This window comes from Microcaecilia unicolor, chromosome 14, assembly GCF_901765095.1.
Source record: "Microcaecilia unicolor chromosome 14, aMicUni1.1, whole genome shotgun sequence".
Classification (NCBI taxonomy): domain Eukaryota; kingdom Metazoa; phylum Chordata; class Amphibia; order Gymnophiona; family Siphonopidae; genus Microcaecilia; species Microcaecilia unicolor.
This window is the reverse complement of record NC_044044.1, coordinates 28,949,532-28,964,715: the sequence shown is the minus strand read 5'-3', so window position 1 is coordinate 28,964,715 and position 15,184 is coordinate 28,949,532. Positions and strand designations below refer to the sequence as shown.

At 38.6% G+C, this 15,184-nt stretch overlaps 1 gene segment (V, D, J or C); it reads right to left on the bottom strand.

Moving 5' to 3' along the window:
- The window catches only part of LOC115457309, a 57,259-nt gene extending 42,321 nt beyond the window's left edge, over positions 1-14,938 (bottom strand). The window contains 1 exon segment of the C gene segment in view: positions 14,857-14,938. Within this exon segment, the coding sequence occupies positions 14,857-14,938 (82 nt within the window).
- Between the last annotated feature and the right edge of the window lie 246 nt (positions 14,939-15,184).

Genomic DNA, 15,184 nt, shown 5'->3' with positions numbered 1-15,184 from the left:
TAACGTAACTGGCAGACCTAAGTGGTTTAACAGACTAAAAAAAGAAACAAATATCAAAGCAGGAAAAGGAACTACAATATCAGTTAGGAAAGGGCTCTGCACATACATCCGGAAACATTCATACTTATCTACCGGCGAAAAGTAATGAGGGGAAATAGTGGAAAAAGGAGAAAGCAATGGACCCGGCCACAATACCTCGGTGAACTACCTAAGAAGGAGCTGTGTGATCTGACCTGCCAACACCTAAAGACTTGTTCAACTTACTCTTTAATCTCTTTTCTTCCTCTCTGTGTTGATATCTGATCTGTCTCGCTCCAATATGCTTCAAATATTCTCTTAGGGAAACCCACTGATGCAGGTTGCAACTCCTTGCATGTAGCACAAACCCCCAAACCAACTGGCCAAATGCAAATAGTGTATTATTGCCTCCAACGAATAATTCCAAACTATTGAAGACAGAATCTCTTGGATGAAAAAAAAGACACTTACCCAGCCTAACAGTTAACCTTGTGCCTCCTCCAAAGGTGAGTTTGTAACCCAAGCCACCAGAATTCACACATCATTACTAATCTCTACAAAAACCCACAGAGCTCCCTGCCTGAAATACCCAGGGACATCTGGCCCCTTTCTCATAGACCCTGTCCTTCCACTCTCTACCTATAACAACAGAAATGTCTTTTAGTTCATGCTTTTTTTAAAAATTTCATATGCACAAGCAGTATTTGAAGAATTCATCCCTCTTCTTTCTCTCCAGTACTGTCTGTCACCTCCTCTGCCTCGTAGGATATTAATAATAAACTCAAGATTTCGTTCTACTCTTGTTCTATTCTATTCCGTGAGGTTCCATCGCATCTCGTTCCAGTCTGGTCTAATCTACTCCAGATCACCACCTCATTCTAATTCATGGCCCCATTCCATTGTACACTGTTGCGTTCACCCTGAAAATTCTTTCATTCGTGTGGTTTTCCTTGGACCGATTCCACATTGATTCATTCAGCAAGAAACACGGTCTAACTAATGACCATCAGCTCATAAGACTTACTTGGTTTGACAGTAAGTCTTGTCCCAGCTCCAAACGTGAAACTGTAGCCATCAGTATTCACACAGCCATATCCCTCATAACAAAAACCCACATCTGGTCCAAATACCTGCCAGTTATCAAATGCTCATTCTCTTGCTTATAATAACACAAAGTTTTCCAACAGACAGACAGTAAAAGGAGAGTAATGGTGTGGTCAATCTATATTAAAATTATAAATGTGATCTAATACCTTAATCGTGGTATCGGTAAAATGGGTTAATGGCAATTAGCACATGCTAGTAACACTAGCTGGTAAACAGTAATATTCATCCTCTGTTGTCTGAAAGAGTTAAAAGACAATAAATTAAAGAAATGCTTTGAACCCATGATGGGATGGGGATTATTACTCTCACAAGCTCCACAACATTATAAAAAAAGGGGGAGGGAGGGAAAAAAAATATATTTTTTTTTTTGGGGGGGGGGGGGTTTGCTGGGTTCTTGAAGCCTGGATTGGCCGCTGTCGGAGACAGGATGCTGGGCTTGATGGACCCTTGGTCTTTTCCCAGTATGGCGGTGCTTATGTGCCATGAAGTAAATAAACAGAAAATTGGGGGTTTTATGACTGTAGTAAAAATGGTCTTAACGTGGGAAGGACCTACACAAGGGTACGCTGAGGCCAATTCTTGCTGCAGCTTGGTAAAAAATTCATATTTAATGAGGTGCACAAAGCAGCTCATTAATTATAAATATTTTTTTAGACTGGCACACAAAAACATAAACAAAAAAAATACATTCATTACGTTTGTGTCATCCCTTTTTCCTTTACTTCTTTCTTCCTCTTCTTCCTTTTACTAAGGACCTCTTTTACCAAACCTTGCTAGCAATTTCTGTGCGGCAATACCGATGAAGCCCATTCAAAGTGAATGGGATTCTCGGCATTGCCGTGCCGGGTTCGCTAGCGCAGTTTGGTAAAAGAGGCCCTTAGTAAAAGGAATCATTGTGGAATAAGAATACACAACACAATCTCTAACTGTAACAAATCTTTTCAAATAAGAAACGAACTAAGACATATCTCCTCAAGAAACCCAATGACTATTCCATATACACTAATAATTATCTTGCCAACCACTAAATCATACAACCTTGTAAATGTAATTGAATCAACGTAATCTCTAACAACTGTTAAATATAAACCACATTGAACCGAAACTCATTTTGGGATAATTGTGGGATAGAAGTATGAATTTATTTATTTGTAGCATTCGTATCCCACATTTTCCCACCAATTTGCAGGCTCAATGTGGCTTACATTTGCCGTAATGGCGGTTGCCATTTCCGGTTAACATGATTACAGATGGTAATGAACAAATTAATAAGAGAGTCCCTAAATGTATTCTGTATTGTACTATAATGTTCAACTGCAAACTCATTTCTCTTCATACAGACAAGTAAACAATTTTGGAAGGATTTTGTGGTAAATGTGGTGTAAGCATGTTCTCCTTATATAAAATTGAAACTAATTATAGCATGTTAAATAAGCATCATACAGTTGTGATTCAGAATATCTGGGAGAAAGGTCTAACTCTAACCATAAGATCAGATAAGTTTGATTGGGAAGTGGAAAGGAATTCTTTCCTTTACAATTGCCTCCTAGTAACATTCTTAGAAGTACATAAGTATTGCCATACTGGGAAAGACCAAAGGTCCATCGAGCCCAGCATCCTGTTTCCAACAGTGGCCAATCCAAGTCACAAATACCTGGCAAGACCCCAAAAAAGTACAAAACATTTTATACTGCTTATCCCAGAAATAGTGGGTTTTCCCCAAGTCCATTTAATAACGGTCTATGGACTTTTCCTTTAGGAAGCCGTCCAAACCCTTTTTAAACTCTGCTAAGCTAACCGTAGTTTAATTACACGTTGAGTGAAGAAAAATTTTCTCCGACTGACTTCTTACCTGGCTTGACAACCAATTTTGTCCCCTCACCAAATATTGTTTTTTCAGCGTTCCTATGCACACAGTGTTCCGTCTCACAACAAAAAGGGTAAATGTGTGTGTGGGGTGAGGGGTGAGGGGTCTGTGTACTGCCCAAAGGTTTAAGCTTTAATTCCACTCTCAGATTCTTGAAAAGTGAGAGAACATTCTCTATAATCACTAATAAAGAAAATAAATTATACAGCCCAATATATGGATTATTAAAGGGTTTCTTTTCTTTATTCTCCTTTCCTTCATTTTATATTTTCTCTTTCATTCTCTCCTTTTTCCTTTTTTCTTTCTATTTTTTCTATTCTTTTTTCTTCTCATTTTTTTTTCAATTTTTTAAAAGTCCCCCCCCCCCCCCCCCCCCCGCCAAATACATTGTGAAATGTACAAGGTAAGCCTAATCTTTTGCTATTCCCTTGATTATTTTTACATCCACGTACCATTTCCTGCACCTCACATTTCGTAAGGGACATATATTTTGAATTATTACGTAGGATTTCCAACCCCTGCTTTCGTACTTACTGGGAATCACAGACAGAAAAGTTCCTTTTCCAAAGATGAGCTTAGTATTGCTTTGATACACACTGCGAAACACACCTCTGCAAATACCCCCCAATGCACAGATCTCTCTTTCCTTTTAACTTTCGATTCTCTCTCTCCCTCTTTCTCTCCAGATAGCTTAGTTTTCTTGATCTAGCACGCTCTCATTAAAATCTGCCAATGTGTATCCCCCCAAAATGGATGTGCGGCAAAATCAAAATTGCCGCCTGCCCATTTTGGGTCTCAGACCTTACCGCCAGCCATAGATCTAGCAGTAAAGAATCTGCGTTGTAATGACCTATGCGTGTCAGATGCCACTTGGCGTGCATCCACTATGTGCATCTGAAAATAAAAATTATTTTCCAGATGCGCATAGTGGACGCACGCCAAAAATGAAATTACCGCACGAGGGACGTGGTAGTCGGGCGGTAAGTCCATTTTGGTGCATGTTGGTCACACATAGACGCTTAAGCAGCTTAGAAAAAAGGGGACCTTAATGCATTCATTAACTCACACTAATTCTATAAAAGTCGCTAAAAATTGTGTTTGGTGTGCGCACAATTTAATTGAATAATGTATTAATTAATGCCAATAATTGACTTGTTATCAACCAATCATTGCCAACTATTTTGCACATGAGTTCAAAAAGGGGACATGGAAATAGGAAGGCCATGGGCGAAACTGGGGCATTCCTAACATTTATGCGCATTGTTATAGAATGAGGGAGGGGAATACGCACCTAATTTTAGACATGTACATTTGCACCATATTTCGACTGATGCAAATGGCCATGTCTAACGTTAGGCGTGATTCCTGGGTGTTCTGTAAACTGCGCCTAACTTTAAGCACATAGAATAACGATTTTTGTTCGGCACTGATTTTTTGGGGCACCACATATAGAATTCACCCCTAACTGGTTAATGTGGGGGTTACCATATGAACCCTTAGCACCTTCAAACTGGGTTGGCAGTAAGTGCTCACATGGTCATTTTTTTAATGGCTGCGATTTAATGGCAACAGTGAAAGGCCATTAATACAAAAAAAATTGAAAATCAGCCATTTTATGGCTACAACAAAAATGGCCTTAGCGCGGGGGGGGGGGGGGGGGAACACCTACATGGGGTGAGCTAAGGTCACTTTTTGCCACAGCTTGGTTAAAGGACCTTTTGGGCTATGTTTACTAAGCTGAGTTATAGGCGTTCTAGCGTTTTTAGTGCACGCTAATGCTAGAGACACCCATAGAAATATATGGGTGTCTCCAGCATTAGCATGTGCTAATTTTTTTTTAGTAAATAGGGTCCTTTATTTTCTATTTGACTATCTTCAAAATTCTAGCAAATGTTCAAATGCAATCTCATTTCTCTTCATGCAGACAAGTAAAGCGTTTTAAAGGCAAATTTGTTATAAAATTGAAATTAATTATAGCATGTTAATGATTGACAATACCTAGCAGGAAGGTCTGAATCTATCCATAGGGTCGGTTCAATGTCATCGGTGCCCGGAAATAAATTCCGTCCTTTAAAATAGCTCCCTAGAAATGATCTCGGAAGGCTAAATTCTTACCTGCCTTGACCACCAGTTTTGTCCCCTTGCCAAAAGTTATCTTGTTTACGTTCGCATCCACACAGTGTTCAGCCTCATAGCAAAAAAGGGTAAAGGTGACGGTGGGGTATTGATTGCTCTTAGACTGAGGCAGCAACTCAGTCCGTGTTCTACCCAAGTGTTGAAACTTTAATTCCACTCATAGGTTTTGGAAAAGTGAGAGAAAACTCCCATCAATCATTAATAAGAAAAGAAGGTGTTATGAGGGCCAGTATTAATTAATGAATCTTCCTCTGTTATCAGTTTCTTTCTTCTCTTTTAATTCCTTTCCCTTCCTTTATTTCTCTTTCTTGCTCCCCTCTTCTTCCCTTTGCTTCCCTTCTTTCTATTTTCTCTCTTTCTTCCATTCTTTTAATTTCTATTCTTTCTCTTAATTTTTGTCTTCTACCAAATACCCCAAGGAACATACAAAATAACCTCTAGGAGTTTAATCTTTTGCTGGTCCCTTGATTACCTTTAATCAAGAAACAATTTCCTGCACCTCACATTTAATAAAGGGCATATCGTACTTGGAATTATTACATAGAAGTTCCAGCACTGTCTTTCATACTTACTGGGAATCACGGACAGCAAAGTTCCTTTCCCAAAGATGAGCTTATAGTTGTTTCCATACACACAGTGAAACGCACTCCTGCAAATATCTCCAATGCTCATTAATGCAAAGTGCTCTCTGTCCTTTTAACTTGCTTTTCTCTCATTCATTCTCTCCAAAAATCAATTGTTTTCTTTATCAAGAATTTTCTCACTAAAACCTGCCTCACGTCTACCAGCTCCTGTTATTATTATTATTTTTAAATCTCTGATCTTACCTAGCTCTCCCTGCAGTATGCTCAAACTTTCTTTTTTGACTTGTTGTCCCAGCCTTTGCCATCAAGTCATTCGTGTTTCACAGCAAGAACTATTTTCAGTCCACAATTTTTTACCCCAACTACTGAGAATTCAAACTTTCCCAAATTTCGTTTGGCTTTCAGAGTTAGCCTCACATTCATCAGGTTAATAGAAGTTTTGCTTACTTGGAATTACAGTCAGTTTTGTCCCGGCACCAAAGATTAACTTCCCCCAGTTAGAGTCAGTATTCACACATCGGTATCTCCCTTTACAGAAACACTTCCCCCTAAGAAATATATCTCCAGAATGACATTTTGCGGCGTTCTGAAATTTAGGTGCCTAGTTAAATATAGACTGTTGTACGCCACATTGAGCCTGCCCATGGGTGGGAATATTGTGGGATATAAATGCTATAAATAAATAAATCAATCTACGTGCTGTTATTTATGCCACATTTTCATTGGTGTAAATCGATGCACGTAGACTAGGCACTGAAATATCAACTAAGTGTATTCTATAATTGGCACCTAAATCTAGACACCAATTTATAGAATATGCTTAGTCAACACTGATTTCAGTGCTGGTTTTTTTAGGTGCCTTATATAGAATCTCTGCCAAAGTGGATGACCCCACATTTCATAGTGTTTGCTGATCTTCTGAGGTCTATTTCAAGACTATCTGTTTAAGATTTCTAAAAGATCACTCAAGCTCTGTCCCAGCCAGCCCCTTCTTTTCTTTATGATTCTATCCAGCTTATTTTCGAACGAGAAGGGCAGCCATCTTCTGACACAAATCGGGAGATGGCCGGCCATCTCCTAAACCTGGCCAAATCCGTATAATCGAAAGCCGATTTTGGCCAGCTTCAACTGCTTTCCGTCGCAGGGCCAGCCAAAGTTAAATGGGGCATTTCGGCAGGGTAGCGAAGGTGGGACGGGGGCGGGACGGAGCATGGTTTTGAGATGGCCAGCTTCGCCTGATAATGGAAAAAAGATGGCCGGCTCTGACGAGCATTTCGCCGGCTTCACTTGGTCCATTTATTTTCAGGACCATGTCTCAAAAAAGTGCCCCCATTGACCAGATGACCACCGGAGGGAATCGGGGATCACCTCCCCTTACTCCCCCAGTGGTCACCAACCCCTTCCCACCCAAAAAAACCCCTTTTTTGCCAGCCTCTATGCCAGCCTGAAATGTCATACCCAGCTCCCTGACAGCAGTATGCAGGTCCCTGGAGCAGTTTTAGTGGGTGCACTGAACTTCAGGCAGGTGGACCCAGGCCCATCCCCCCCTACCTGTTAAACTTGTGTTGATTAATGACATCTTCTCTTGTGGGCATAGAATTTTAAAAAGCAATTTTCCCCAATCATCTCTTTCTCTCTCCCTCTGTCAAAATGAAACAGGATTCTTAATCAACAGAGTCTGTTTTTCTTGCTTTTCTTTCATGTCTCTTTGGTAGACGAAAAATACCCTTTAAAACTAAAGTTAACTGACATTGTCTGATACTCACTTGGCAACACAAGCAACCTTGTGCCAGATCCAAAGAAGATCTTGAGGTTATCATTCACACAGTGGTACAAACTAGTTCAGAAACCTGAGATACCAAAAGCCTCTGAAGAAGGGACCAGTGCGACCTCAAAGCTCACCTTACAACCATATCTTTGACTAATTCTTACATCAGTCCAAAAGGTTTCCAAAAAGAAATTCAGTTTCGTACAAGACCAAAATGGCTTTAAGAACACTGTAGTAAAGAATCATGATGCTATCACCTTAATATTTGGGCAACACACCTGGTCTTATTATCAGTTTTGTCCCTGCTCCAAAGGTGGTCTTTCCTGTGTTCACATTCACACAGTGTTCATGCTCATAACAAAAATGGTAGAGAACTGAAACGTTCTCTGAAGGGAATCGTGAATGATAGTTTGCTGTACCTGCTCTGTGACTCTGAACTCTGCTTGGAGCCATTTCTGATATATTTGAATAAAGGAGGTAAACTTCCAAATATGTATTAATATTTCATTACCAAAATCTCAATCTGCACCAGAATGTTTGTATATAAGTTTTTCATTAAAGTTTTTCTTTCTGTTCTCCTCTAAATTCTTCTCTTTTGCTGAAATCCACCAGGGTGGAGAACTCTGAGACCCCACGGAGAGAAACGGAGAAAAAGGGAAGTGGGAAATGGACCACAGACTCCAGAGATGACGAGGACAATCGGGATGCTTGAGAAGATTTATTGATCAAAAACCCAACACAGTACTGTGTTTCGGCCGAAACAGTACCGTGTTGGGTTTTTGATCAACGGATCTTCTCAAGCATTCAGACTATCCTTGTCATCCCTGGAGTCCGTGGTCCATTTCCCACTTCTCCATTTCTCTGTTTTGAAACGGTGAGTTTTGTCCCTCTTCCAAAGGTGATTCTGTCATTCCCATACACACAATATATTTTACATAAAGCTGGCAAACTCTTCTTCATTCTAAAACAGATTTGGTTACATGTGCCTGAAGCTAAGTAATATTTAATTAATTGCACATTTCAATGTAAATCTAACTTATTTCTTAATTTTTTCTCATCTTTGTTTTTGTTTTGTTTTGAAGGTTTTTTTTTTTAATTTGATTTTTAGATTTCATTATCTGTTTTTTTTTTTTTTTAATTTGAGCTCGAGGCAATTTACATTCAGGTATACTTGTTAATTCTTTTTCTCATCGCAACGTTTCTCTTCCCTCGTTTCTTCTCATTTGACTTTTATTTAGTTTTCTATTCGTCTGGCTTTCTTGTCTTCACTCTTACCATTCAGGGGATTAAATAAATACCCAATATCCTATTAAAAAACAGATATCGTATTCTCAAATTAAAAGACTGGAATGGAAAACTTACTTGGTTTCACTATTAATTGTGTTCCATGGCCCAAAATGAGCCGATAGCTACCAGAACTAGAACTCACAGTGTTTTTAGCCATTGCACAAACTCTAAAGCAACAACGCCCAAATTTATGCTCACAACTTTTGGCAACTTTCAATAAGGTCAGTGCTAGGCAGACATCTATGGTCTATGCCCTGAAAATTATGATCAAGTATATTTTATACAATAAATTTATCTTGTTACTAGTCAATTCTTATCTTCTAACTCCTAATATAGGCTGTGGAATAGGAAAGAGCTACATTTTATCTCTTAAATACACTAAAATGACACCCAAACCAGAGCCAGAACATGTGTAGAACCGAACAGCTGATGAAAACCCAATTTGCCGTTTTAAAAAAGTTTATCAGGAACTGAATCCTTTCACGTTTTCTCCTTAAAATATGAATAATATCTTGCAAAGATAATTTAAAATTAATAGTAATTCATCCATTCAAGAGACAATCTGAGTTCTAATACAAGGGTTTTGTCCTGCATCCTTTATAGGCTGGGACACTAGCATTACAATTGAGCAAGATATTGTGGTATAATTTTCATGTTTGGGTTTACAAAGGTCATAAGAGTAGCCATACTGGGACAGATTGAAGGTCCATCAAGCCCTTCAGTGGCCAATCCAGGTCGCAAATACCTGGCAAGATCCCAGAACAGTAAAACAGACTTTTTGCTGCTTATCCTAGAAATAAGCAGTGGATTTTCCCCAAGTCCATCTTAATAATGACTTAAGGACTTTTAGGAAAGTATCCAACCCTTTTTTAAAACCCTGCATAGCTAACTGCTTTTACCACATTCTCTTGCAACAAATTCCAGAGTTGAATTACACATTGAATGAAGAAATATTTTCTCTGGTTTGTTTTAAATGCACTTCTTAGTTGTCTGCTCCATAGTCCTACGATTTTTGGAAACCGTAAACAAGCGATTCACGTCTACCTGCTCTACTCCACTCAGTATTTTATAGACCTCTATCATATCTCCCCTCAGCCATCTCTTCTCCAAGCTGAAAAGACCTAACCTCTTTAGCCTTTCCTCATAGGGAAGTCGTCGAATCCCCTTTATCATTTTCATCGCCCTTCTCTGTACCTTTTCTAATTCCGCTGTATATTTTTTGAGATGTAGTGGCCAGAATTGCACACGGTATTAGAGGTGCAGTCGCACCATGGAGTGCTACAAAGGCATTCTAACATTCTCATATTTATTTTCCATTCCTTTCCTAACAATACCTAACATTCTATTTGCTTTCTTAGCCAATGCTACACACTGAGCAGAAGCAGAATTGTCTCCCAGAACAATGCAGTTACTAGATGGATGCATTATATGTTCTAAATACAGTGATATCTTATTTTTCTTAACTGCTCTAACTTTGCTTTCCTTTACCAGAAAAAAAATCAGTCCTATAAATATAACTGTTCTTCCCTTGTTATCCATCAAATGCCAGATAAAAGTGGAAGGGTATCATATCTTTGACCGGACGTTTAAAAACAGTGTGATACTTACTTGGTACCACTTTCAATCTGGTGCCTGTTCCAAAAGTGAGCTTTGTGCTGCTTCCAGCATACACACAATGATTCTTGCTCTATCAAAAACGTGCTGAGGTCATTGTGTTGTTAAATCACTTCTAATAGGCTTCTGCACTCTCAGAATTTGGAGGGGTGCAAGAAATTACAGACAAGAAAAAAAAATCTCAGAGTGAAAGATTTTGAAATCTTCTGAGGCAGGTGAAATCCCATTTTCAGCTTGGAGAAGAGATGGCTGAGGGGAGACATGATAGAGGTATATAAAATAATGAGTGGAGTGGAACAGGTGGATGTGAAGCGTCTGTTCACGCTTTCCAAAAATACTAGGACTAGGGGCATGCGATGAAACTACGGTGTAGTAAATTTAAAACAAATCGGAGAAAACTTTTTCTTCACCCAACGCGTAATTAAACTCTGGAATTCGTTGCCGGAGAACGTAGTGATGGCGGTTAGCTTGGCAGAGTTTAAAAAGGGGTTAGACGGTTTCCTAAAGGACAAGTCCATAAACCGCTACTAAATGGACTAGGGAAAAATTCACAATTCCTGGAATAACATGTATAGAATGTTTGTACGTTTGGGAAGCTGCCAGGTGCCCTTGGCCTGGATTGGACAGGATGCTGGGCTCGATGGACCCTTGGTCTTTTGCCAGTGTGGCATTACTTATGTACTTATGTATTTTTCCTGCTGCTGTTACTATCCCCAGATTATCGGTCATTGATATAATCAGGAACATTAGGGAACAGAAGCCCTTAGTGGTCATAGGGAAGATCTGAGGTGGAACATCTGAGTGTTTTCAGTAGCATTTCAGTCCTATATGGCCTCCAATCATTAAATTATAAAAGAAATCCAAAACTCAATAAGAAGAAATGACTAAGGGACCCTTTTGCTAACGCTTAGCACACACTAAATCATGATATAAAAAGGGAAAACATGTTTAATAAAATCCAAATCAGAATTTCCCCCACCCAGTTCCTGATCTCAAATTTATCCCCCCTCTGCTAAATAGCTACTCATTATATTTTGAAATAAATCTTCCAGTACTATTTAAAGTATGAAGACCAAAACTCCAGACATGTTTCTAAAATGAGTATTTCAATCATAAAGAAATGCATACTTAATTTCACAGAAAGTTGGGTTCCTCTTCCAAACGTCATCTTATAGCCAGCTCCCTGATTCACACAGTAGCTAACAGCCTTACAAAAAACCTACCCTGGACAATAAGGGCAGTTATGTGCATAATTTAGTGAACTAATGATTCACCAATTGGCCTTAACAACCAATTAGTGTGTATAACGGTGGTAATTGGATCTAATTGGCAGATATGGAGGAGATTCTATATATATAGCGCCTAAAAAAGTGGTGCTGAAATCAGTGCCAAGTGTATTCTATAATCGGCACCTAGATTTAGGCGCTGATTATAGAATATGCTTAGTTGATATTTCAGCGCCAATATCTGCGTGCGTCCATTTATGCCAATGAAAATCTGGTGTAAATCTCAGCGTGTAGATTTAGCTACAGTGGGCCATATTCTTTAACTAGGCACCTAAATTTTGGAACGCCCATGGAACACCTATTTCGCCACCCATAACCATGCCCCTTTTTGTCTCCGCACGTTAGAAGTTCGGCACACGTCGTTATAGAATCTGCTCAGCGAGTTGTGCGCCTAAATTCTATTCAGTGCCAATTAGTGCTCATTATTGTTAAGTGCTGTTATCAGCGCTCATTAGCTTGTTAAGCCAATTAAGTTACGTGTGGTGTTATAGAATCCACGCTGATTTGGGCACCTAAATCTAAGCGCACTATATAGAATCCTGGGGAATATGCATAACTGCCCATAGTCAATATTCTATAAGTTGAGCGCTCAAGTCTCAGAGCGTGCAACTCCCAGTGAGACCTGGACCTGGGAGGGGCATGGGCAGGCCAGGGGTGTTTCAGGCAGTTAGGTAAACAGGTTATAGATTCCTATCACTTACATACTTAACTGCCTACAGTGATGCATGAACAATTATGCCGGCCATTAAGTAGGCGCTTGGACTTAAAATTAGATGCATAAATGCAGACTCTAGTGTTCCATCTTGGCAGTTGTGCACATAAATGTCATAACAGAGTGTGTTTAGTGCACGTTATCCTGGCACCTAACCTTAGATGATCTGTATAGATTTAGCTCCTAAGACCACTCAAGCTGTCTCTGAGCCCCATCTTTCTATGAATCTCTATGATCTCTTGAATTCTCTTTAAGTTTCTAGAGTTCTATGATTATTAACATCTTCTCTGGGGGCATATAATTTTAAAAAGTCATTTTCGCCAATCATATAGCTCTTTCTCGATCAAAAGGAAATGAGATCCTTAAACAATAGACCCTATTTTTCTTTCACACCTCTTGGGTGGTTGAAAAGTATCTTTATAAAGCTAAATTTTAATCAACGTTGCTCGATACTCACTTGGCAACACAAGCAACCTTGTGCCAGATCCAAAGAAGATCTTGTAGTTCTCATTCACACAGTGGTATAAACTAGTTCAGAAACCTGAGATACCAAGAGCCTCTGAAGAAGGAATCACTGTGACCTGAAAATGCACCTTATAACTATATCTGACTAATTCTTAACGTCAGTCCAAAAGCTTTCCCAACCTGCCAGTAATCCAGTTTTGTACAAGGCTATTACTGCCGTAAGAACGTCATACCCTTAAGAGTCATTCTGTTATCACCTTAATATTTGACGATCCAACAACATACCTGGTCTTATCATCAATTTTGTTCCTGCTCCAAAGGTGATCTTGTATGTGTTTGTATCCACACAGTGTTCACGCTCATAACAAAAACGTAGAGAACTGAGAAGTTCCCCGAAGGGAATCATATACCAAAATTTGGGGCTCTTGCACTCTGTGTCTCTGAACTCTGCTTAAAGCCATTTCTGATATATTGGAACATAGAAGGTACATTTCCAAATATTTATTGGTATTTCATTATCAGAATTTCAATCTGCGCCAGTTGGGAAGAATGTTTGTATAAAAGTATTTTTTTTATTATAGTTTTTCTGTCTGCCCTCTCCATTTTTTCTGCCTGTTGATCTCTCGTCATCACTTTCTCTTTATCTCTCTGTTTCATTTTCCTCCTGTCATATTCTCTCTATCCCTCATTTTCTGCTATTCTCTGTTTCTCTCTTTTTCTAGCCAACAACATTTCCTTGCTTATTTTCTTGTCTTTTTAGTTTTGCATATTATATGACATGTAAATATTTCCATATAAGTTATATTCAGACTATCCAAAGCAAAAGTTGCATCTGAAGACTGAAATATTTGAGTTGCAAATAATATTTGCAAATAATATTTGAGTTGCAAATAACATTCCTCGATCTCCTCCATTTCACCTACTTGAGCACACAGTTATGGAACGCACTGCCGTGCAACTTGAAATCGATCTATGAAAGAACAAACTTCCGCATATTACTGAAGACCCATCTCTTTGAAAGAGCATACCAAAAAGACCAACCCAAGTGAATATACACTACACAACTCGCCTATTTAATTTCAGAACTGTTTCTTAAAATCTGCTTGTATACTACCACTTTGTTTCTATCATCATACTAACCAAGATCATGCAATACTAAATGTTTATATTACTAACACTCTTCCACTACTCATGATGTATTGTAAGCCACTTTGAGCCTGCAAAGAGGTGGGATTAGGTGGGATACAAATGCAACAAATAATAATAATAATAATATTAAGGCAGTTATAAAATATTGTTAAGAATTACTTAATATAGATAATCACTTTTGAAGGGGAAGAAACCCCATTACTTGGTAATTAGTATTAAAACAAGAGAACTTACTCGGTTTAACATTAAGCTTGGTCCCCCTGCCAAAGGTTACGGTATAACCAGAGCCAAAAACACAACATTTCCCACCATAGCAAACGCCTACGCAGAATATTATGGGCCAGAGAGAGAAAAAAAAGGTTTCCCCGCAACTTATAGGGTGAAACCATGAGCTTTGTCCCTCTTCCAATGGCGATTCTGTTGCTACCATACACATAATGGTTTTTTTTTACCCTAACAAAAAAAAACCTGCAAAAATTCTTCCCCATTCCAAAACAGATTTGGTTATATGTGTCTGCACCTAAGTAATATTTCATTTCTGGCATTATTTTAGTGCAAATATAACTTATTTCTTATATTTTCTCATCTCTGTTGTCCCTTTCATTTTTTTTTCCTTTTTTGGAATTTCAATTTTAGATTGAATTATCTGCCTTTTCAAAATTCACGCTCAAGGTTCGTTACATTCAGGTACAATCTTATTTCTTTTCCCATTTCATCTTATTCCTCCTCTCTTTTCTTTTCTTCCCTTTGTCTTTTTTTTTTCTCTTTCTGTCTCCCTTGTTTTTGCACTTAACGACTGGTTAATTAATTCAATTAATACCCAATAGCTTATCAGAAATTAAAAGTCTGGAATGAAAACTTACTCGGTTTCACTATTAACTGTGTTCCTTCACCAAACATGAGCTTATAGTTCCCAAAGCCAGACCTCACAGTGGTTTTAGCCATTGCACAAACTCTAAAACATAAAGTCTTAGGAAAGGTTCTCAAAAACTCTATCCACTCGCTTTACTGAAAAATAGTTTGTAATGAGAATCTCCTATTTTCAAACACTAAGAATATACTAGTGAATAGCAACTCAACACTGATTTCTATATTATTTAAGATTCTTATTTATTGTAAGCTTTAGGTACATTATATAAGTCAAGACAACATGGCTCATTCACCTTTGTGAATTATTGGCTATTATTGTTT